This window comes from Heterodontus francisci, chromosome 32 (assembly GCF_036365525.1).
Source record: "Heterodontus francisci isolate sHetFra1 chromosome 32, sHetFra1.hap1, whole genome shotgun sequence".
Taxonomy (NCBI): Eukaryota; Metazoa; Chordata; class Chondrichthyes; order Heterodontiformes; family Heterodontidae; genus Heterodontus; species Heterodontus francisci.
In genome coordinates this window covers 49,358,444-49,383,450 of record NC_090402.1, presented here as the reverse complement: position 1 = coordinate 49,383,450, position 25,007 = coordinate 49,358,444, and the positions used below count along the sequence as shown (strand labels likewise).

Here is a 25,007-nt window from a genome sequence, read left to right as displayed (position 1 = left end):
TCCCCACCCCCACCCGTCCACATAAAGTGGGGAAGAGGCGGGAGTGGGTCGGGAAGGCCTCCTGGGGCCTCCCGTTCAATTTTACGCCACCCCCACCATCCGGCTCGCTGGAATGGCGTAAAATTATGGCCCCACACTCATATTCACTCACACCCACAGAAACAGCCACATAAACACACACCTTCAGACACACCTACATGAACACACACCCGCAAACACACGCAAACACAGATATAAACACACAGCCACACACATGTACTCCTACAGACACACCCACATAAACACACACCCACAGACACACGCCATACAGACATACGGCTGAATTTATTGGGCCCCCCGGAGACAGACTAGGAGGCAGGGGGGTTCATAGAATTGAAAGGGAGATGGGGCTGAGGGGGGGGGAGCCCATTGCCTTTCCATTGCACTGGGATTCAGTCAGGGCAGGATAGGAGATATGGAGCAGGAAGTGTGACACTAGGAAGCTGCACTCATCACAGAAGTAGTGACCATCACTTCCTCCATCTTCCAAGCAGTTGGATTCATGTCACAGAGTGAGGCTTGTGGGAGTATTCTACATCTCACACAAATGTTAAGGATTTTGTCCCTAACTTGTCCTCATGTCAAACTACAGACTAGCCCCTGCGCCTGCATAAGCAAGCACAGATTACACACAGTATCACACAGTACTGAGAAAAAATATCACATCACAACCTAGCACTACTTTTCATTTCAGACCTGGTATTTCCCATGTATTTCCCCATTTTACCTACAGTTTTTCTGTTTGACTAAGTGCCAATGTAGGGTTGCCAACACTCCAGGAGTTTCCTGGAGTCTCCAGGAATTGAAGACTAATCTCTAGGTTACTCCTGCGAGCAACCCAGGAGGTAGGAAAGTATGTTGGGAAGAGGACATAAGGAGGCTACAAAGGGATATGGATAGTTTAAGTGAGTGGGCAAAGATCTGGCAAATGGAGTATAATGTGGGAAAATGTGAAATTGTCCATTTTGGCAGGAAGAATAAAAAAGAAGTATATTATCTAAATGGTGAGAGATTGCAGAGCTCTGAGATGCAGAGAGATCTGGGTGTCCTACTGCATGAATCACAAAAGGTTAGTGTGCAGGTACTGCAAGTAATTAGGAAAGCTCATAGAATGTTATCGTTTATTGCGAGGGGAATTGAATACAAAAGTAGGGAGGTTATGCTTCAGCTATACAGGGCATTGGTGAGACCACATCTGAAGTACTGTGTACAGTATTTATTTAAGGAAGGATGGAAATGCATTTGAAGCAGTTCAGAGAAGGTTTACTAGACTAATACCAGGAATGGTTATCTTATGAGGAAAGGTTGGACAGGCTAGGCTTGTATCTGCTGGAGTTTAGAAGAGTAAGAAGCAACTTGATTGAAACACACAAGATCCTGAGGGGTCTTGACAGAGTGTATGTGGAAAGGATGTTTCCTCTTGTGGGAGAATCTAGAACCAGGGGGTCACATTAAAAATAAAGGGTCGCCCATTTAGGATAGAGATGAGGAGAAGTTATTTCTCTCAGAGGGTTGTGAGTTTTTGGAACTCATCCTCAAAAGGCATGGTAACAGAGTCTTTGAATATCTTTAAGGCAGAGGTAGATAGATTCTTGATAAGCAGGGGGGTGAAAGGTTATCGGGGGTAGGTGGGAATGTGGAATTGAGGTTACAATCAGATCAGCTATGATCTTGTTGAATGGCGGAGCAGGCTCAAGGGGCCGAGTGGCCTACTCCTGCTCCTAATTCGTATGTTCATATGTAATACTATCCTTAACTTCCCTAGTAAGCAATGGATGGATCTTTCTTTTTGAGTTTTTGTTTTGTAATGGAATGTACTTTTGTTGAATATTTTAAATTGTTTCATTAAATGTTTCCCACTGTTTATTTGCCACCATAACTTTTAGTCTATTTACCCAATCAAACTTAGCCAGCTCTCCCCTCATACCTAAGTAATTGGCTTTGTTTAAGTTTAAGATTCATGTTTGGGACTGGAGTATGTCAACTTAACATGGAATTCAATTGCATTCTGATCACTTTTCCCCAGTGGATGTTTTACTATGTGATTATAATTAAACCTGCCTCCTTGCACAATACTAGATCTAAAATAGCTTTATTCCTAGTTGTTATCAGAACGTATTGTTGCAGTAAATTGTCATGAAAGCTTTCTACAAACTCATCTTCCAGACCACCTTTGCCAATTTAATTGGTCCAGTCTATAATATGATTCAAGTCCAACACAATTATTACATTGCCTTTGTTACAAATTCAAATAATTTCTTGCTTAATCTTCTGTCGAACAGTATAACTATTGTCAGCTGGATCCATAAACTACTCCCACCAGCACTTTCTTCCCCTTGTTATTCCTAATCTCCACCCATGCTGATTCTACTTTCTGATCTTCTGAGCCAGGATCCTTTCTCATGACTGTCCTTATGTCATCCTTTACTATCAGGGCTACCCTACCTCCTTTTCCATTTGCAGGTGATTCAGGTCAATCCGCTTAATGGTTGGAATTTCTGTTGCCTCTATTCCTTCCCCTCTTCCTTTTTATCTCTTTGACCCTCCAAAAGGTTCTGATTAACTTTTGAAAACATGTACCCGTCTTTTTCTCTTTGCACCTGCTGCATATGTCCACCATGTTCTTGTTTCTCTTCCACAGGCTCCATTACCACACTCACATAGTTACTGCACGATCAGAAAAGATAGTTACAGTCATACTACCCAGAGATAGAGACATTGTGCTGCCTCAGGATGAGCTCTCTCACCATATGGGCCCTGATGTTCCCAGTCACGGTACGTCACTGAGATCTCTTTCTTTCAGGTGAAGGTTCTAAAAATTTTGCCACACAATTGCTGAAATCTGTGAATGACTATCGGACAAAGCATGGAGCGAGGCCATTAACCCTGAACCTGGTAATCAGTAAGCAGGCTGAGAAGTGGGCGGAACATCTGGCAAGTTCCAGAACATTGAAGCACAGCGACACACCATATGGGGAGAATATCTGGTGTCAACAAGGCCCTGGAAGTCTGCAGGTCACAGGTATGTCACATCACTGCCTAACACACACACACACGCACGCATGCACATACACACACACACACAGTTTCATGATTAACATCAGTCAGAGAGTATGCACTGGGTTTGGATATCAGAAGGTGACCGCAGCCCAACAAGCCTGCTCCTTCCACATCCTGCATTGGATTTTACCAAGCCCTCGATGTCATGATCCGTGGTGGGGGTGGGGTGGGGGGGGCAGTGGTGGCTGAAGATGGGTCCAGATGAAGGCTGCCATGGTCCTCGACGTCAGGAGGGCCAGGCCTGATCCTCCGGTGCCTGCGAGGGCTCCGTGGCAGCCCCCATGCCACTGGGTGACAAGACCTCAATTAAAATATCCAAATGAATAAAATTAATAAATTTACATAGTCTTACCTCCAATCTTGAGGACCTGCTGCAATCTTCAGCATAGCGGCTGGCCCTCTCATGCCTTCAATTCCCCATCCGGGGAAAGGCAACATGACACTGGTGGGGAGGGGGGAGAAGGTAAGATTTTCAGTGCAGGAGTGGGGGATGGGGTCAAATACACATAATGGGCGTAGGGGATGGTCGGAAAGGTTGGACTTCAAACTTTGTGCAGTTTGTGGGGGGAAGGTCAGATGTAAAAGGTAAGTGTCTTTGGAGGGGAAAGGGGAAATAGTTAATGCAATCATTATTGGAGGGGGGAGGTGGGAAAGGGGCATAAGAAATGTATTTATTTAATTTTGGGGGGTATGTGCTTAAAAAATTAAATTAGGTGGCAGGGCTGGCTGCCCTTTAAAAATGGCACCTCTGTACAGGCAACTGATGCCATTGGCGGGGATGAGCAGCCTGCCCCCTCCACGAGATCGGCAACAGGCTCTTAAAATCCAGCCTCCTGTGTGTAAAATGCTCGATCCTAGCCTCTATACAACCCGTTTAATTTGACAAAGTTTCAGCCCTCCCCAAGTAAATCCAGTGAATCTCCACTATACTACACTTCTATGCTGCATATAGGTCATCTGACGATCCTTATCTGTGGTTATTCTCAGTGTAATTCCTCTGATTACAAGACATTTAACACAAAATTAACTAATGAGTTCATTCTGTGGCCTTGGAATTCCTGGGAGTGGCTTTCACTCCACCATATTTACAGCAAAGTGACACATGGGGAGTGGGAGCTAAAGGCCTGCTACCCAACCCGAACCTGACAAGACCCGATGACATGTATTGGGTTCAGGTCGGGTCGCTCTTCCGGGTCCGGCTTTCGGGCTCTGGTCGGGTCAGGCCGGGTCCAGGTCAGACACACACAGTACTACCTTTTGCTCTGCTGGGAGGAAAAGGGAAGTTGAGTAAGTAAGTGTCAAAATTTGAAAAGCACGCCTGAGCTGGGAGTCCGGGACGTCAAAGAGGGCAACATGCATCAGAACTCCACAGATTCTGAGTCTGCGCAGTGAGTGAGTGAGCGTCTCTATGACATCATCGCGCTCATGCTGCAGCTTCCTTCCGTTCCATCCATCCAAAAGTGGTAGGTACTGTGAGTACACTATGGTCGGGTCAGGCTCGGGTCGGGTCGGGCGCAGGAAAAAATGGAAGGACTTGGGTCGGGCTCGGTTCCAATGTGCTTCTGTCGTGTTCGGGTCGGGTTTTTTTTTCCAGACCCGAGCAGGCCTTTAGTTTAGTTTAGTTTAGAGATACAGCACTGAAACAGGCCCTTCGGCCCACCGAGTCTGTGCCGACCATCAACCACCCATTTATACTAATCCTACACTAATCCCATATTCCTACCACATCCCCACCTGTCCCTATATTTCCCTACCACCTACCTATACTAGGGGTAATTGCTAATGGCCAATCTACCTATCAACCTGCAAGTCTTTGGCTTGTGGGAGGAAACCGGAGCACCCGGAGAAAACCCACGCAGACACAGGGAGAACTTGCAAACTCCACACAGGCAATACCCAGAATTGAACCTGGGTCGCTGGAGCTGTGAGGCTCCCTTTAGTGGGAGCTATCCCAGGAAATTCCTGCCAATGTTGTACTAAAATCAATAGACAGTAAATAACCATCTTACAGAGTTTTAGAACTTGGTAAGGAAAGCAGGTTTCCTTCCCTAAAGAATATTAGTGAATTTACAGCACAGAAACAAGCCACTCAGTCCAATTGGTCTGCACCACACGAGCTTCCTCCCACCCCTCTTCATCTTACCCTATCAGCATATCCTTCTATTTCTTTCTCTATCATGTTATTTCCAGACCTTTTTGTTAACTGAATTCAAATTCTCAAACTGCCATGATAGAATTTAATATCAGGTTTGCAGGATTACTAGTCAAGGTCTCCGGACTCTTAGGCAGTCCCTCGGGAATGAGGACGACTTTTTTCCACTCCAGGGTTGTGGGTCCTTAGGTGACTGAATAGTCCAATTCTGGATCCGCACACTCTGCTACAGGTGGGGCAGATGGTGTTTGGTGTGGAAAGTGGATGGAGTGCTTGGATTTCCAAACGTTCCTTCTGCTGTTTGCATTTGGTTGCTGCCTGGGCATGTCGACATTGTTCGAACTGGCTGGCACCGTCGCGGATGCTTCTTCTCCATTTTGGGCATTCCAAGGCAAGAGATTTCCACGAATCAGTGGAGATGTCACATTTTTTCAGGGAGGCTTTAAGGACATCCTTGTAGCATTTCCTCTGCCCTCCTGGTAGCCTTTTGCCATGAAGGAGCTCAGAGTTGAAAGCTTGTTTTGGGAGACTTGTGTCAGGCATGCAGCCATATGGCCCACCCAGCGTAACTGACTAGCCATGACCATTGTCTCAATACTGGGGATGTTGGCCTGAGAGAGGACATTGATATTGGAGTGTCTGTCCTGCCACTGAATGTTCAGGATCTTGTGGAGGCACCACTGGTGATATCTCTCCAGGGCTTTGAGATGTCTGCTGTACTGTCCATGTTTCCGACACATAGAGAAGGGCAGGTAACACTGCGGCCCTGTAGACCACGAGCTTGGTGCCAGGTTTGAGGTCTTTGTCATCAAACACTCTTTTCCTCAGATGACCGAAGGCTGCGCTGGCACACTGGAGGCGATGCTGCGTTTCATCATCGATGTCTGCCCTTGCTAAGAGGAGGTTCCCAAGGTATGGGAAGGGATCAGTGGGCGGCACAGCGGCGCAGTGGTTAGCACCGCTGCCTCACAGCTCCAGGGACCCGGGTTCAGTTCTGGGTACTGCCTGTGCGGAGTTTGCAAGTTCTCCCTGTGTCTGCGTGGGTTTCCGCCGGGTGCTCCGGTTTCCTCCCACAGCCAAAGACTTGCAGGTTGATAGGTAAATTGGCCATTGTAAATTGCCCCTAGTGTATGTAGTTGGTAGGAGAATGGTGGGGATGTGGTAGAGAATATGGGGTTAATATAGGATTAGTATAAATGGGTGATTGTTGGTCGGCACAGACTCAGTGGGCCGAAGGGCCTGTTTCAGTGCTGTATCTCTAAATAAATAAATAAAATAAAATAAATTATCCAGTGGTTCGCCGTGGATCTTGATAGTTGGGGGAGTAGTGTTGGGCTATGGGAGCAGGCTGGGAAAGGACCTTTGGCTTCCAGATGTTTAGCTTAAGGCCCCTTCTTTCATATGCTTCCATGGATGCATCGACGAGGGTTTGAAGCTCAGCCTCTGAGTATGAGACACAAATACATGGTCTCATCTCCCTCATCTGGAAGCAGGAGAACATGTTAGGGGATCTCCGAGACACCGTAATTGTGGCCATCTTCAAAAAAGGCGAAAACGCCAACTGTGGTAACTATAGAGGGGTATCCCTGCTGTCCGCCACAGGGAAGGTCATTGCAAGAGTCCTTCTCAACCGCCTCCTCCCCGTGGCTGAAGAGGTCCTACCGGATTCACAATGCAGATTCTGTCCACTGCAGCCTCACAGCTCCAGCGACCCGGGTTCGATTCTGGGTACTGCCTGTGCGGAGTTTGCAAGTTCTCCCTGTGACCGCGTGGGTTTCACCGGGTGCTCCGGTTTCCTCCCACAGCCAAAGACTTGCAGGTTGATAGGTAAATTGGCCATTATAAATTGCCCCTAGTATAGGGAGGTGGTAGGGAATTGAGGGAAGGTGGGTATGTGAGAAGGTAATTGTATTAATGGGTGGTTGATGGGCAGCACAGACTCGGTGGGCCGAAGGGCCTGTTTCAGTGCTGTATCAATAAATAAATAAATAAAGAGTCACAGTGGACATGATCTGCACAGCAAGACAACTCCAAGTAAAATGTAGGGAGCAGCAGCAACCTTTATACATGGCTGCCTTCAACTCTATCAACCGGGAAGGATTATAATCCTCCTCAAATTTGGCTGCCCGGAGAAATTTGTCACCATTCTCTGCCTGCTGCACGATGACATGCAAGTTGTAATTCTTGCCAACGGATCTGACACTGACCGAATCCAACAGCAAACTGGGTTCAAGCAAGGCTGTGTCATTGCACCAATGCTCTTTTCCATCTTTCTCACCTCATCTCCTTGAAGCTCCCTGCCAGAGTAGATCTATTCTACAGGACAAGTGGCAAACTATTTAACCTACGTCACCTCCAGTCCAAAACTAAGGCCACTCCACCTCTGTCATTGCGCTGCAGTATGCTGATGATGCTTGCATATGCGCATACTCTCTGGATTACTAGTCCAGTGACATAGCCACTACACCACCGTATCCTGTACAGTAGAGTATAATTTGTCACTATCTCTGGTGGTAAGTGGTCCAAAGTGACACACAATAGGATATATTTTCCACTCCCACACTTTGGCAGTACGGGTATGCATCAGACTAGGAAGGTGAATAATCACATGCCGAACAGCGGAGGCCTGCTGCTCAAACACGGCTCAGTATCTGCTCCCCCAGACACTGAGCAGCATTTTAGCATTGTTTGTATCTAACCGTGTCTTCAAAATACATATATATAAAATCTGATATATAATCTCAGCTCTCCATAACTTTTTTTAAATTCATGTTCGGGATGTGGGAGTTGCTGGCTAGGCTTGTATTTATTGCACAACCCTAGTTGCCCTTGAGAAGATGGTGGTGGCCTTTCATCTTGAACTGTTGCGGTGTGGTGAAGGTACCCCACAGTGCTGTTAAGTAAGGGGTTCCAGGATTGTGACTCAGTGGCAATGAAGAACGGCAACAGATTTCCAAGTCAGGATGGTGTGTGACTTGGAGGAGAACTTGGAAAAGGTGGTGTTCCCATGCGCCCGCTGCCCTTGACCCTCTAGGTGGTGGAGGTCACAGGTTTTGGAGGTCTTTTGAAGAAATAGAAGTTCCAACATCTCATTTCAAATACTTCTGGCACTTACATAAAAGCATTTTGAAGCCCTATAATCTTGTTGCTTTTGGATCACTGCATTACAATTCCTGTATGTACTGTTAGTATTGATCAGAGCTGTGCCCTGGTTTCTTGCCCCAAACAAGCTACACTCAAGAGTTAGTGAATACATTCCCACCGCCAGCCTCTGAGTTCCAAACCAATTCTATTGAAGACCAAAAGCTTCCCTTCCCCACAGAATATCTTCCCATAGTCCACATCAGTCTTTACCCTCCGATGCAAACCTTTGAGCCTCAGTTTGAGTGTTATCATTCTGGTTTTGCTCTCTGGTGAGCACAGATAGCAGATCCGAGACATCAGCTCTAACATTTTAACTTTTCAATCTGGTGATCAGTTGACTGTAGTTCTCCTGTAAATGAACAGACTTTCTACCCAATGCTCTCCTGGCCGGCCTCCCATCTTCCACCCTCCATAACCTCAAGTCATCCAAAACTCTGCTGCCCTTTCCCAACTCGCACCCTCCACCTATCATCCCTGTACTCGTTAACCTACATTGGTTTCTTCTCTAGAGACGCCTCCAATTTAAAACTTCCATCCTCATCCTCAAGTCCCTATATGGCTTCACCCCTCCCTATCACTGTAACCTCTCCAGCCCTACAACCATCTCAGATATCAGCGCTCATCAATTCTGCTCTCTTATGCATCCCCGATTTCTATCACTCCACCATTAATGGCCATGCCTTCAGCTGCCTAGGCCCTAAACTCTGAAATTCATTCCTTAAACATCTCTATCTCTCACTGCTCCCTTAAGACTCTCCTCAAAATCACCTGTCGTAATATATCCTTATGTGGCTTGGTGTCAAACTGTTGTCTGATAACACACCTGTGATACTCTTTGGGATGTTTTATTACATCAAAGGTGGTATATAAATGCAAGTTATTGTTGTTGATATCCCTACATTTAAAGCAACCACAGTTCCATGACACTCTCCTTGCATCAGCTTGACCATTGGTTCATGTGGATCCATGTCTTTTGACCATATCATGTGAACTCGACTCTGGAAAACACCTAACTGCTCTTGAAAATGCCCTGTGTTACAAGGTGAGGACACTGAATTACCTCCTTCCTGCTTGTCCTTAACCCTTTCTTTGCTGATTTCCCTTTAACCCTTTTCTTTCAGTGGCTGGTTGAATGGGTCGTCTCAGGGCTGCCATTGTGTTAGTCATTTGAGAGTCTTCCGGGACTCTGAGCGCAGAGAATCTACTGATTGAAGCAAAAGTTGAATCAAGTCTACAAAATGATTGAGATATTTCACCAGATCAATATTCTTCCCAAGAAATTGTAAATTAGATTTGAACTATAGCATAAATTTATTATAATAGGAACTTAAGTTTCAGGATTTAATTATATCTGGAGTTCATTGTAACAAAAGTTCGCTATATCAGAAGCTGAAAGGCTGTTTATTGTAATGGGTTTATCATGGGAAGAGTTTAATTATAATACAATTTATTATAACAGAAATGTACTTATAATTGGAGTTCTTTTATAACAGTTGTTTATTCTAACGAGTTTATTGTAGCAGTATTTTATTCTGATAGCAGTTTATTGTAACTCGAGTGTATTCTGACAAGAGTTTAGTATAACAGGAATTCACTTTTAACTTGTTTATTATAACAGGAGTTTATAACAAAAGTTCATTGTAAGTAGTTTATTTGCAGTGATAACCGAGGGCATTCTTCCTGTCCCAGACTCTGCTCTATTTACACTGTAATGTGTTTTATCACTATCAATGTTTCAATGTTTATAGGAAAGGAAGCTGTTGATTCCTGGTACAATGAAATTAAAAATTATGACTTCTCCTCTCCTGGATTTCAGAAAGGTTGTGGTAAGTTTTTGAACGACCCAGTTATACATAATGATTACATAGAATTATATAGAATATACAGCACAACTAGTCTGTACTTTTGTTTATACTCCACACAAGCTTCCTTCCATTCCATCTACCTCACCTCAGCTGTTCAGCACATGTTTCTATTCCTTTTTCTCACATGTACTCAACTATTTTTCTTTTAAAAGCATCTAGGCTATTTGCCTCAACCACTCCCTGTGTGAGTGAATTCTGCATTCGAACCACTGACTGAACAAAGAATTTTTCCTTATTTCCTTATTGGATTCATGTATTTATGGTTCCTAGTTTTGGATTCTCCTATAAGTTGAAACATTCTCTTCACAACTACTTTGTCCAACTCATTCATAATCTTAAAGCCTTCGATCAGGTCATTTCTAAGTGTTCTCTTCTCTAAAGTAAAAAATTCCCAACCTATTCAATCTTTCCCAATAGCCATGGCAGAGCAGTAGGAGAAAACTATACTCTCCAATGGTAAAAATCAAAATGCATTGGCAGCAACAATGAGAAAAGCCTGGATCAATTCCCTTTCTCCCTGCACTACCACCTTTCCTTGAGTGTGACCTAAGCATTTTGAATGTTACAGGCAGCTCCATAAGGTAAGTGCCTGTTTCAGCAGTCCTTGAGGACCAGGAAGAGCAGCAGTGCTTGCCCCAGTCCTCCCAATTGCGGGCCTTCCCCATGCCACCCCATCCCCCAGCCCTCCTGATCAGAGGTCTCTCCACCAGCACGAGCCCTCCCAATCACAGGCTTCCCCTGCCCCCAACCCTCCCAATCATGGGCAAACCTGCCCATTTGGCTGGCTACCAGACGAGAGGCAGACCTACAAGATGCAAGTTGCCTTAACAGCTGTGTTTCCATGTCTCACGCCTTGCCAGGGTCCTCAGCCGATTTTGACCTCACCCACATCCTCCCCGCAAATATCAAGGCCATTGGAATTGCCGCACTTCAAGGCTTGAGAACACAATCCCCAAAGCCACATTGAGGGGGATGATATGTTATTGGTGGCGCCATGGATAACACATTAAACTGAGTGCCAGCTGCCTGTTCTAATGGCTCATATGGACGTTAAAGATCCCATGACAGTATTTGATGAAGAGCAGTGAGTTCTCCTAGTAGCCTGAGAAACATTAATTTCCTCAAACAATCGTACCAGAACCAAAAGAACTCAACATTGTGTGATCCTCTGATGTACAAAATATATAATAACATGCACTGCATTTCATGGCAATTCATTGTGTGTGATCACCTTGGGATGTTTCCAATAGATGTGTTGAGCATCTCTATAGGTCTAAGTATTTCTACGTGCTGTTGGACATACAGAATATTAGGAGTTATTGTATAGGCCAGAACTGGAGGAGCGCAGAGGTCTCAGAGGGTTATAGAGCTGGGGGAGGTTATAAAGATAGGAAGGGGCAAGGCAATGGAGGAATTTGAAAACAAGGATGAAAATTTCAAAATCAAGCTTTGCCAGACCAGGAGCCAATGTAGGTCAGTGAACACAGGGCTGATGAGTGAACGGGACTTTTGCAAGTTAGGACATGGGCAGCAGAGATTTGGACGAGGCCAAGTTTATGATGAATGGAAAGTGGGTGTCTGTCCAGTAGAGAACTGGATTAGACAGTAGAAGCTATGGATTGTACATATGGGCCGCACTGTCTGCACTCTTTGTGAATCACCTGATTGTTGTTGCCCTGCAGGTCATTTCACACAGTTGGTTTGGAGACAGTCTAAGGAGATCGGGGTTGGCCTGGCATCTGATGGCAAAGGTCTCACCGTCGTGGTGACTCAGTTTAACCCGGCCGGTAACATCACCAACCCAGGTTACTTTGCTGAAAACGTCTTGCCCGTTGGCAGCAAGGTGAAGGAGGTTGAGGGTGGGCTGGCACAAGGAGAGAGCAGCAAGACACCTGGCACACCAGGAACAAGCAGGGTGACATCAGTGCCAGGTATGGGTTTTGTTCTCTTAAAAAAACTCTTGCATTTCCTGTCAGAAAACTGGAAACAATGGTTGATATGAGACAGCAACCCAACCCAGCCAACCCAACTATGAATTTGGGTAGCTCCTGAACGCTTGAACAAAGTCCAGAGGAACTTGGTTTACATGGTCCTTCAGAGCAGTCCACAGAATGAGGCTACTACAGAAACTTCCACTCTCAACTGACAGAAATAGAGTGAGAGAAACAATGGCCCCGATATTAACGGGGAGGCAGAGAGGGTGTGGAGGAGCACAGGGAAAACCCAACAAGTGCAACAACATGGAGACCCTGCCAAATGGCAGGGCCTCACTTATACAATCAACTGCAGACTGAGGCTCAACAGCTGGACAAATCGACAGCCAGGCCAGAGGGCAGGAGCAGTAATTTGCAGCAGGAGGCTGCAGCCAGAGACCCATGGGTAAGGTCACTGGCAGTTCGTGGGGGGGAGGGGGTGTAAGTCTGGCCAATTGTGTTGGGTGGGTGGTGGTGTGGTGGTTACCAGGGTGCAGAGGAGGTCCACAATAAAACCCGATAAATACATTTAAAATTTACTTGCTGGGCCTCCCTGGCCCAGAATTCGGCTCCCAGCAGGTTTTACCTGATGTGGGAGCTGGCACAGTCCCCCATCCCACTCAGACCTCTAGTTCAAATTGCTGATCGGGTCCTGATGACATCATCGGACCCAATCTTCACATTTAAAGTAGGACTCTGCTACCTCCTTGCCGATGTCCTGCTTGCCTGCTCAAAAGAGCTGATTATAATGGGGACATGGTGTGAAAATGCAGGATCGGAGGGCATAACTGATTTGCGTTATTTTAACTGCTCCCCCACCCCACCCACTAGCCAGGTTTCCCATAGCTGGGTGCAGTTAAAATCAGAGCCAATGAATATTCAACAGATTGCAATTTTACTGGTGGTGAACTGGAGTGTGAGTTTGATCGTCCCGACACGAGGGGCAGGATTTTGGTGGCCAAATGAGGGTGAGATCGGAGGCGGGCGGGCATGTAATTTACCAGCATCACCATCATGCCTGTTTTTCTATACCATTCCGATGGTCGGCCAATTTGCTGGGGGGGTGGGGAAGGTGGGACCCAGCAATCCGCCTGATTCTGAGGAATGGATAACAAGCTTGTCGGCTGATTAAGGGCTGGTCTGCAATGTTTGTGGAAAGGCATGGATTCCAGGCTAGATCTGGAACCGGCCAAGTAGAAGGTGGCGGCAATGCAGCGCCATTCAATGAGATGGGATCATAAAAAGTGCATGACTGAGAGGGGCACTCATCCATTGGCACGCAGTTGCCATTAGGTGAGCAGAGTTAGCAAAGCAAGTGATTTGTGCACGCGTGGTCAGTTGAAGGGGTCATGATCCTCCAGGGATCGTACGGACATAAAAGCGGCGTACAGTAATTATTATGACTGTAAGAAAGGCAACAGCTGGACATGGGATTAAGGTACTCTGAGATAGAGATGAGTAACGATGAGGATCAACATCCTCAGGGGCAGATACAGAGCCCTGAGCATGAGGAGGGTAGAGAATAGGAACAAGGAGCTGGAGGCAATGAAGACCATACCCTCAGCATCGGGTGTACCACTGAAGAAGAATCTACCGAGACATGTCAGAGAATCAGTGCCGCAGGAGACTGCACCTATCTAGGCAGATGGTATATGAGATTTGTGCCCTCATTAAGGAAGACCTCAACCTTGCAATACTGCTCACCATGCCTTCCCAGTAGCCGTTAAAGTAACTGTGGCCTTGAACTTCTTCGCCTCTGGCTAATTCAAAGGATCAGCAGTGAATCTTGGTGGCGTCTCTCAAGAGGCAGCACACCATTATATCTTGCAAGTCACGGATGCCCTATTTGTGAAAGCAGAGGAGTACATACAATTTTAAACAGATGGAACCTCACAGGCACAAACAGCAGTGAGATTCGCCTCCATCACTGGATTCCAGCAGGTGCAGCGCATCATCAATTACACCCATATGGTCATCAAGGCACCCAGTAAGCAGTGAGGGAAATTTATCAACAGGAGCAGTTTCCACTACCTAAACATTCAGCTGGTATGCGACCACGCACTTTCTGCATGTGTGTGCTCGCTATCCTGGTAGCTGCCATGACACCTTCATCCTCCAGCAGACCAGGGTGTCGCTGCTCTTCATGTCACCACTGAAATTCCATGGATGGCTTCTAGGGAACAAGGGATACCCCTTGAAGAGAAAGCTACTCACACCTTTATGTGACCCCCCAGACGGAAGCACAGAGGCAATACAACCAAAGCCATCTGCTCACAAGGAACACCGTTGAGCAGGCCATCAGACTTCTGAAGATGCAATTCCAGTGCCTCAGTCAGTTGGGTGGTGAACTGCAGTACACTCCTGTATGGGTCTTGCTCATTGTGGCGGTCTGCCCTCTCCATAACATGGCCCTCCAGAGAGGTGTGGACCTTGAAGACAGTGAAACGTTAGATCACAGCTCATCAAAGGAGGAGGCGGAAGAGGAAGAGCAGGAGGAAGATGCAGAACAGAACTGTGCCCATGCTGTGCAGGGAGGTGGCCAGGGCCGTCTCAGGAGTCAAAGTACTCATGAGGGTGGCATGGACGCCAGGGCACATCAGATCCAGGCACCTTCGCCTTAGCACTACTCATCCAGCAGGACTGCGTGCTTTGGCACTATGCATGGTACATATATCTCCAGTCATCACAGTGCGCCCATTCAAAGACCATTGCTTTCCTGCACCTTTTCTTCCCTCTTTCCAGTTTTGCCATTAAAAAATAGAAGCTCACATGTCTGGGATCATGACTCAGCATCTCCAATGTAGTTAAAACATAACAATTCACACAAACACAAATGAAAGGCACCCAGATGAACCACTCAGTGTAATGATCGACTTTGTTCTCAGCCACGTGCTCCCCTTGTGGCCTCGAATGAAGTGGAGGCAGTCGGTCCATACTTTCTGCTTGCAGCTGAGGTGCCTGTTTTCGTCGTGGAGGTGCCAGTGGGGGCATCTCTCAAGGCTGCTGCACCATCGTCAATGCATGGGCAACCTCAATCACAGGGCCCTGCTGCATAGATGATCCCTCAGTCAGAGGGGCCAAGGCAGCCACGATGATGATGGTCCTTTATGAGAGGTGGCACCCTCATCCTCATTGGTGAATGCCTCAGCCCTTTGATGGCATTCTGGATCACAAGAGGGGACCACCAGCTGGGCCACAACTGGCATCCACACCATGCACCTTTGTGCCATCAGCGCCACTGACCAGTCAATACTACAGAGCAATGCATGCATTCTGTGCATATCAGTGCACTGTTCCTGCATCCACCCAGAGTGCTGACACATATGGCTTTCATGAAGTTGGCCACTCTCTCAATGGAGGAGCTCAAAACCCTAAGCCATGGTGGTGCACATGAGCTGAATGGGCTCCTTCATTCTCAGCACATGATTCTGCACTGCCCCATAAAACTGCAGCACGTGGGCACACATCTCACACTTCTGGTCAAAGTAGAGCCACCTTGTTTGTGACTCCCGTGACTGTGCATCTGCGCCCAGCTGCACGTGGCTGTTTCTGTCCTACATCCTCCGAGGGGGACTGCCCACAGCTACCTCTGCCTCTCTCACCTCCTCCTGCTCACTCATGGCGTGTTGTTCTCCCAATGCCACCCTTTCTAACTGTGCATGCGGACCCACTGATGTGAGCGTATATGCCCTGGTGGAGGGTGCGCTTGAATAATGTGACGGTGCTGGGTCTGTGGCCTCCATGTCACCTGAGGACCTCGGTGATGTTGCTGCGGCACTGGCATGCACCCCCTCCATGACTGGCCCTGGAGGAGACATAAGATCATCATAAGAACTCACCTCTGACAGCAGATGCCTCTGTAGAGCTAAGGCTTTCCGATGCAGCTGAAGTTTTGGCATGCTGTCGCACAGGGAGGAATGCCCTTCATCTACAGAATTCAATATCTTGTCACCCTGACCTAAAGGCATTCCCATCTCTCTATTGGCCCACTTCCTCATGTGATTCTACCCTCACGACATCAAGTGTCATCTCCTCCATTGCAGTCAGAATAGGGAGCTGGGGACTCCTCCTCCTGTGCACTCTCCCTAGCAGAGACAGAGATAAGGTAATGCTGGCCTCTCTCACCAATTCCAACAGTTAATTTCAATGAGATGCTGCATTTATCAGTGCTGCTTAGGAGCAATAGGAATTTGAGCCTTGCTCACAGGTCAGTGATTACCCAGTTATCCCATGTTCAGGAGCACTATGCTCCCACAGACTACTCAGCTGGTGTGTCTGCTGGTGGCTGCAGACCTGGAGGCCTGTCATCTGGGTCTCATGCTGCACCCACCTTGCCAGAGCGAAGAAGATCATTAAACCTCTTGCGGCACTACACCCAGGTCCTCCTCACGACACAGCGGCTGCTCAAATGCTCTGCCACCTCCAGCCAGGCCTGTTTGGTTTGGCTGTGGGTAGCCTTCTCTTGTCACTTTCCAGGAACAAGACACCTTGCCTTTCTCGCACTGCCTCCATTATTACCCCAAGGGTGACATCACTAAACCTTGTGGCAGCCGTGCCACGTGCCTGTTCTCTGCCTCTCCTCCGCCTCACTTCTCCCTGACATTGCGTTGCAAGATGGCTGCTGCAATAATGGCTTTAAATCGGACCCACGCTTTCAGCCTCCTGCTTCTTTCCTGCACCTGCTGCCACTAACTGGCCACCAAACCAGCCAATTAGGGCCAACCACTCTGAAAACTGCGACCCCCGATTGCTTCCCCCTTGGAGCAGGGTTGGTACCGATGTCGGGGTCCTGACACCACATGGTAAATCCTGCCCCATGTCTCAGTGATGTTGTTGTTGCTTTGATTGCAATTAGCTGCAGACTTCCACACAACTTGATGCATGCGTGGGGACCCTGGACATCACTATCCACAATCAGTATATGCACTTTTGTACACTCATATTTTAGTCATATCAACACACACTCATATTAACACATTAGTAGGCCTTCTTGTTGTAACTCATAAAAGCCTGACAACCCACACAGACTCACCCAGACTCATATTCAAGCCCCACAAAACAACACAGCCTTACGGTCACGGAACTGCTTTTTTCTCCTCTGTTTAAAACAGTGTGCCTTTAAGACTGAGCACAGTGTACCAGCAGCTGCACCTGTTTCCTAGGCCACAGCAGGAGAGAGAGAATGTCACATGGTGTACTGTAACTTTTATCTGTGGTTAAAGACTGGCTTCAACTGGTCTGAACTAGAGTCCAGCAAAGCATGCTCTGAAGGAAGAAGCTGTCTATTTCTCTTAGCAGAAAAACTACATTGAGTTACAGGCTGTGTAAAGAGAGGTAAAAAAACACTGAAAAAAGAACATTTGTCTTAAAGAGGGACTCTTTGTCATTTGTTTGTGTTTGCTGGAATTCTCAGTAAAGTTTCCACTGAAAAACTACCAATTTTAGAATCCAAATAGACTTGTGGCTATACTCCTTGTTAAAAGAACTGTGTGACGCCTGCTGCAACCGAAGTGCTTGGAACGCCGATCCATTATAGACCGTCAAATTCACCTGGAGACTTAGAGTGGCATCTGATTGTTCTAATCTGGGACGCCTCACCAACCAGGAACATGAACATAACTCACCAGGACTTACAACCCAGCTACTTATTTTATTCCTAAGAAATGCTATTTTTAAAAACCGGTTAACCATTGTTAGTTTTTGAATGCATATGTGTGTGCATTAGGAATAAGAGAAAATAAGAAGTTATAAAGTCTTTAGACATAAATTTATCTTAATAATGTTTAAGATTTAGTTTATCAATAAATAGTTAATTTGTTGTTGTCTGAAGATACCTGGTTTGGTCTGTTTTATTCTGGGGGTTACTAAAGTATTTTAATTTGGCTAATTTTCAGTAGGTGGGAAAACTTTAATAATAAGCTGCAACCTGTGGAGTATTGGGACTGAATTAACAGTGCATTACTCCCACCTCAGTCGTAACATTACACATTCCCAAACTGCTGCTCATATAAAGATGCACACCCTTTGGGACACAATTCCAGTGGGATGAGGCCTTCAGTGGGTAAATGCTGGGCCCAACTTGGCAGGTGAGTGGGTGCTCTTCCTCCCCTGAGGGCCCTAGGGGCTTTTATGTCATGGGCCTACCCTCACTGTCCACAGGAACCATGGAGTGGATGGGAGGGGAAATTTGCTGCAGACCCGGGACCCATCTCCCCAGCTGTCAATGGCATACCCTGGGAAAGGATGGACTGTCAGTTGGTCATGGGCAGGAGAAAGAAAAGTCAGTATACTGAGATGGCAATAGGCTTCACCTTCGAACTTTCCCTCATTCTATGCCACAATCTCACCCAATTTGTGATCACAGCAGAGAATTCACTCTCCTCCCCACCCGGAGACATATACTGACACACTTACAAATCTTCCCTGTCCCTGATCAGACACAGACACACAGGGCTGGGGGTCGTGGGGGGGCGGGGGCCATAAAATCCTTCCGGGAGAGGCCCACCATGGGCCTTGACGGCGTCAAGCCTCCGCCCCATTTTACCAGCAGCGATGAGGCTTCTGGACGGCACCCCCGCCACTCGCAAAAAAAATCATTAACATATTTAAATAAAGTATAATCACTGCATGATTACTTATCTTTTCACGGCATTTGTCCCACGCCAATATTCTGGCCGGTTGCTGGAAGTCCCTTGCTTTCAGATCTCCATCCAGAGATCCAAGGCATAACACTGGTGGGAAGGGGGTAGGAGTGATTTTTTTCAGGGCAAGTGGGGGAGCGGGGAAAACTCCTTCTATTGGCTGAGGGGATGGTGGGAAAGGGGTGAAGAGAAAAGGTAAGTTTGGGGGGAAAGTTGGGGATGGGAAAAAAGAATTGTGTGTGGAAAAGACAATAAATGGTCATTGGGGGGTGGGAGAGGGGCTTCGACCTTTTATTAAAGCTAAAACTTTAAATGTTCCCTCCATTCTATTTAAATATTCAGATTGCCGGTAAGGGCTTGAAGCCCTTTAAAAATGGCACTACGCCTGCATGGTGGCGCCAGACACCATTGCCGGGGATGGAGTGCCCGCCCCCAGTACGTCATCAGGGGCAGGCAGTCCGTCCCTTCCATGTTAATGAGCTGCCCTCCGCCCTGCACGTCTCGCACGTGCACTGCAACATTCTGGAAGCTCGCCACCGTCTATTAAAATTTAGCCCATACCTACACACACACACACACACACAGTTCACAAATACTTGTCGACATTTTTACTTCATACCCTTTCTCAGGTGAAAGATATTTTTGTGTTTTTGCCCTTTGCCTTCTACACATCCACTGCCTCACTGTTATATGGCTGAGCAACAAGTCAGACAAAATCCTACTGATCCTGCTCATTACAGGGACACAGGTAGCTGGGTGACTCAGTTTGATGGTGAAACTTGTGGTTCTTTGTTTGATAACTTCAGGAGAAGCTTCTATACCTAAAGATTGGGAAGTATGTGGAATTCACTACCACAAGGAGTGACTGAGGCAAATCGCATAGATACCTTTAAGGGGAAACTAGATATGTACATGAGGGAGAAAGGATAGAAAGGATAAGAAGGATGAAGTAAGGTGGGAGGTGGCTCCTGAGGAGCATATAAACCAGCATAGACCAGTAGAACTGAATTACCTATTTCTTTGCTGTAAATGCTATGTAATTCTACATATGTAAATGTCACATTTAAGTTTCAGTAGCATTCTTGGTGGTATAACCTGCCGATCCATGGCATAGCAATATGAAGGATATCTCACATAGTAGTCTCAGTAATCCCCTGTAAAAGATATCAATCGACATCTGGTGTTTTGCAGACAAGGACAAAAAGGCTTTTGTTGCTGAACTGCTTCAAGAACACAACAGCTTACGAGCCCTACATCAGTCACAGCCACTGCGGGTGAACTCCGAACTCTCCATGCAAGCACAGAAATGGGCAGAGCATCTCATTGATATCAAAAAGCTCCAACACAGTGATACCAAGTATGGAGAGAATCTCTGGTACAAATGGAGCAGTGACGCAAAGCTACCAACAGGTATAGAGCTAATAGTTCTGCATGATCTTCTACACAGCCAGAGATCTAAGGCTTCTAAATGACCTCTCATGGCCAAGGAACTGAAGGTTCAGAGTGACCTTCCAGATTTACAGGGGGCTGAGTGAACTATGAGAGCTAGCACTGTGATAATGGCATTTGAGTGAATAATAACAAATTGAACTAAGCAGTGAATTTGAGCAGTGAGGGAGAGTGTGTAAATGACACTGCTCCAATACTCTGACCTTTCTGGTTGTACTTGGCCTCTTCCAGTGTAGAAAGTGAAAAATGGAAGCTTCCTATACATTTCTAATATTAACTTCTGCCACCACCCATCCCCACCCCCACTGGAAGATGACAAAATGGGCTGTCAAAGTGGTACCTGCTAGTTACTATTTGCATAACCAATATGGATGCCAACTGACCATTTGATTGGCAGTGACCTTTGACATTCATCAATGACTGTAAACCACATTGGAACATCTTGTGGTCATGAAAGGTGATTTCTCTTGATTTGAAATTACCCTTGAGCTGGAAGACACAAACTATTTTATATATTTGAATGAATAGTACATTTTTTATTAAAAGGTTGAATTGGTACATATGTCTTTCTGGTGGGAGGTAGTGCATGGTGCGGCAGGAAAGCAGCCACCAACTGCTGTAGGTTGCATTTGAGGTGCAGATTGCAGGGAAGGTGTGGCCCTCAACCACCCCCTCCCCAACTCCTCACTCATAGAACATTCCCTGTGTCTTCCACTTCCCCTCCTTACCGTCCCTTCATCCACATCACTAACCCTACCTCTTCTCTTTCAACTACTCCCCAACCCATATACCCTTCCCTCCTCTTTGTTCTGCTGTCACAACAACAACTTGCATTTATATAGCACCTTTAACATAGTAAAACGTCCCAAGGCACTTCAGAAGAGTGTTGTAAAAAAAAATGACATTGAGCCATAAGAGATATTAGGGCAGATGACCAAAAGCTTAGTCAAAGAGGTAGGTTTTAAGGAGCACCCTAGGAGTAAAGAGGTCAAGCGGTTTGGAAAGGGAATTCTAGAGCTGGGGGCCTAGGCATTTAAAAGCACGGCTGCCAATGATGAAGTGATGGATCGTCAAGAGACCAGAATTGGAGGAGCACAGATATCTCAGAAGGTGGCAGGGTGAGGTTGCAGAGATAGGAAGGGGCAAGGCCTTAGATGGACTTGGGTAAAAATATGAGTATTTTAAAATCAAGGCACTGCCAAATCAATAGATCAGCAAGCACCGATGTGGTGGGTGAATGGGATTTTAACTAACCTTGCCTTCAACCCCCATCTACTCTCCCCACCTTCGACTTATTTCCCAAGGTCACAAGGCCCTTCTCATCCTTAAGTAATTAGTCTCCTCCTGTTCCTCTCTCCTGCCTTCTCCCTATCTGTTTCCCTTAAAGTGGCTTTGTTTGATTTCAAATTCAATAGAATTTCTGGGGCGCACTGATCACAATTTCTCAACAGTTTAAAATGAATGGCTGGAAAACTGTGTGTAGTGTAAATCTGATTTTCTGACAAACGCTCAGGACAAACTTCTCACCGAGAAGGACAAATACAAGTAAATTAGGAACTGGCACCAAGCTTCTGTTTAAAAAGCCTGCAGGTTGGTAGGAGGATGAAAAGGTCAAGGGAGTTGAGGAGTTTCACAGTTTTGAAATCTTGGGAACAAACGTGTTAGAGTAGCAGATGGTGCGCTCAGTCATGATATCAATGTAGTGTGAAGTAGGAAGAAGGAGAAAGAGCATAGAACTGCATAGTATTTACAGAATCAAAACAGGCCATTTTGCCTAACTGGTCTATGCCAGTGTTTTTGCTGCACACAAACATCCTCCACTCCGCTTCAAGCAACCCTATAAACATAATATTCTATTACTTTCTCCCTCATGTGTTTATCTAGCTTCCCCTTAAAAACATCCATGCTATTCACCTCAACTACTTTTTGTGTTAGTGAATTTACTCTCTGGTTAAAGAAGTTTCTCCTGAAGTTCTTAATGGATTTATTAGTGACTATCTTACATTTATGGTCTTTAGTTTTGATTTTGATTTTCCCACAAACATCTTCTCTACATCTATCCTATGAAACCCTGTCATGAACATCTTAATGTTTTATTTTAGGGACCGAAGTGAGTGAAGCCTGGTACAATGAAATCAAGAAATACAACTTCAATGCTCCAGGTTTTAACAGCGGGACAGGTGAGAGAAAGAGTTTCAATGGACCACACTAGAGTATGAGAGTACAGCACACACAAAGAAAGTCAGAGGCAGAGAGTGAAAAAGAGAGAGAAGCAGAGTTATGTGAGAGAGGTACATTAGAGAGACAGATAAAATACCACTACCCCCAAGTTCCCCTCCAAGTCACATAACATCTGATTTGAAAATATACCGTTCCTTCATTATTGCTGGGTCAAAATCCTGGGACTCCCTATCTAACAACACTGTGGGTGACTGAAGTGGTTCAAGAAGACAACTCACCATCACCTTCTCAAGGGTAATTAGGGATGGTTAATATATGCTGGCCTTGCCAGCAACACCCACATCCCATAAACAAATTTTAAAAGAGAGGCACAGTCATATGAGAGAGTTGCAGTTATTTGAGGGAAAGACAGCTGGAGAGCCAGAGGAACAGGTAAGCAAATATATTCAGTAAGATACACAAGGCACCAGATAAAGACTCAGAAACATAAAGGCTAATGTTCTTCTTGGTACCCAACAGAACCAAAGCTTCTGCAAGGCACTGCACCCATCATAACAGTGGACCGTGATCTTCCTGTCCCGGACCATTGGCAGGGCCCAGGCTCACTCCCAGTGAACCGCTCCAGGTTCCTTCCCCATTTTCTTGAACAATCGATGAATCCTATCTGTAGAATTGTGTATAAAGTCTTCTCTGCACTGAAGACCAACATGGACCCAGTGGCAACTCCAGAGACATGGGCACCGCAGTCTACTGTGCAGCCAGTGGAAATTCCAGAGACATCAGAACCACAGTCCACCACTGCCACAGGTCTTAAGCCCAATTGGACTATCTCCTGCAAGTGCTGAGACTGCTGCTATAGAGCCCTTGGGCTGCAATCTACTGGGTGATTATATTGAGCAAGCCATGGCACAGACCTCGGTGCTGCCCCTAGGTCTGCTCCCATGCAGATTAGTGGTCACACTCAGGAGAAGGGCTCTGACTGGAGTTAGCATGGAAAATCTCTGGAATTGGGACCAACTAAGGATAAAGCTATTTTAGGTCTAGAATTGTGCAATGAGGCCAGTTTAACTAGTAATCTCATAGTAAAAAATCCTCTGGGGAAAAGTGATCATTATACAATTGAATTGTATATTAAGTTTGAAAGTGACATACTCCAGTCCCAAACTAAAATCTTAAGTTTAAACAAAGCCAATTACATAGGTATGAGAGGAGAGCTCGCTAAGGTTGATTGGGTAAATAGACTAAAAGGTATGTTGATAAATAAGGATTGGGAAACAATTAAAGGAACTATTCAAAATGTTCAACAAAAATACATTCCATTAAAAAACAAAAACTCAGCAAGAAAGATCCATCCGTGGCTTACCAGAGAAGTTAAGTATAGTACTAGATTAAAAAGAGGCTGAGGATTGGGAGTGTTTTAGAAACCAGCAAAGGGTGACCAAAAGGTTGATAAAAAGGGAAAAACAGAATATGAGGGTAAACTAGCCAGGAATATAAAAACAGATTACAAGAGCTTTTACCACTATATAAAAACAAGGAGAGTAGCTAAAATAAACATCGCTGCGTAAGAAGTTTTTCCTCACATACCCCCTTACCCAAAACCTTCAATATATGTCCCTAGTCTTTGTACCATCAGTTAATGGGAACAGTTTTTCCTTGTTGACTTTACCTAAGCCTGTCTTGAAGGGGAAGGGGAAAGAAAATGCAGGGCTATGGGGAAAGAGGTTGGGGAGTGATACTTATAGCTCTTTCAAAGATTTGTTACAGGCACAATAAGCTGAATGACCTTCTTTTCTATCATTCTATGAATTGGACTACTACAACAAATTCAGACATGATGCAAGGAAAATCGCAATGGAGAGTGTTTTGGGAACCATAGGCCCAAATCTGTTCCTTCCGAGCATGCTACATTAACCACATCATGTCTCAAACAACTCAAACTGTATTCCCAACTATTATTTTCTGAAACAAATGTATCTAATTTGCATTTGAATGAACCCATATTGGGGATATTGTCAGGGGACAATATAGGGTATGATGTTTTCAGTCACTTAATTGAATACATGTGAACAAAGTTCCCCTCCTGGAATACCGCTGTAAAAGGGAGCAATCTTGACTTTTGCTGGGCTAGGGTTCTGCATACACGATGCACTTTCTGTGCCTCACCCAAGTGCCCATTACTTTGATGGTGAGTGTTGGTCGGATATTCTACCTAAGGGCAACATAAACAAGCCCAATATTCTCCTTTACATAATGTCCACACAGATGCCCTTTCCACCAAGTATACCTGTATAGATGTCAGCTGCAGAAGCACAAAATCTAGGCTGACATTCCCAGTGCCTTATGGAAGGAGTGCTGCACTGTTGGAGGTGATGTCTTTCAAATGAGTAAAAGATCCCCGGAACTGTTCAAAGAAGAACAGGGTAGTTCTCCGCAGTGTCCTAGCCAATATTTATCTCTCAACTGGCATCACCAGAACAGGTTTTTTGGTCATAGAGATACA

At 45.8% G+C, this 25,007-nt stretch overlaps 1 protein-coding gene and 1 long non-coding RNA gene across 4 annotated transcripts in view; one reads left to right on the top strand and one right to left on the bottom strand.

Moving 5' to 3' along the window:
- The window catches only part of LOC137347800 (uncharacterized), a 99,207-nt gene that overhangs the window by 5,734 nt on the left and 68,466 nt on the right, over window positions 1-25,007 (bottom strand). The window lies entirely within an intron of this gene.
- The window catches only part of glipr2 (GLI pathogenesis-related 2), a 94,637-nt gene that overhangs the window by 67,236 nt on the left and 2,394 nt on the right, over window positions 1-25,007 (top strand). For all 3 annotated transcript variants that reach the window (XM_068012779.1, XM_068012780.1, XM_068012778.1), the window contains 5 exons: window positions 2,843-3,061; window positions 10,144-10,221; window positions 11,943-12,191; window positions 20,066-20,284; window positions 22,426-22,503. In XM_068012779.1, coding sequence (XP_067868880.1) covers window positions 2,843-3,061; window positions 10,144-10,221; window positions 11,943-12,191; window positions 20,066-20,284; window positions 22,426-22,503 — 843 coding nt within the window. The remainder of the gene's footprint in view (window positions 1-2,842; window positions 3,062-10,143; window positions 10,222-11,942; window positions 12,192-20,065; window positions 20,285-22,425; window positions 22,504-25,007) is intronic.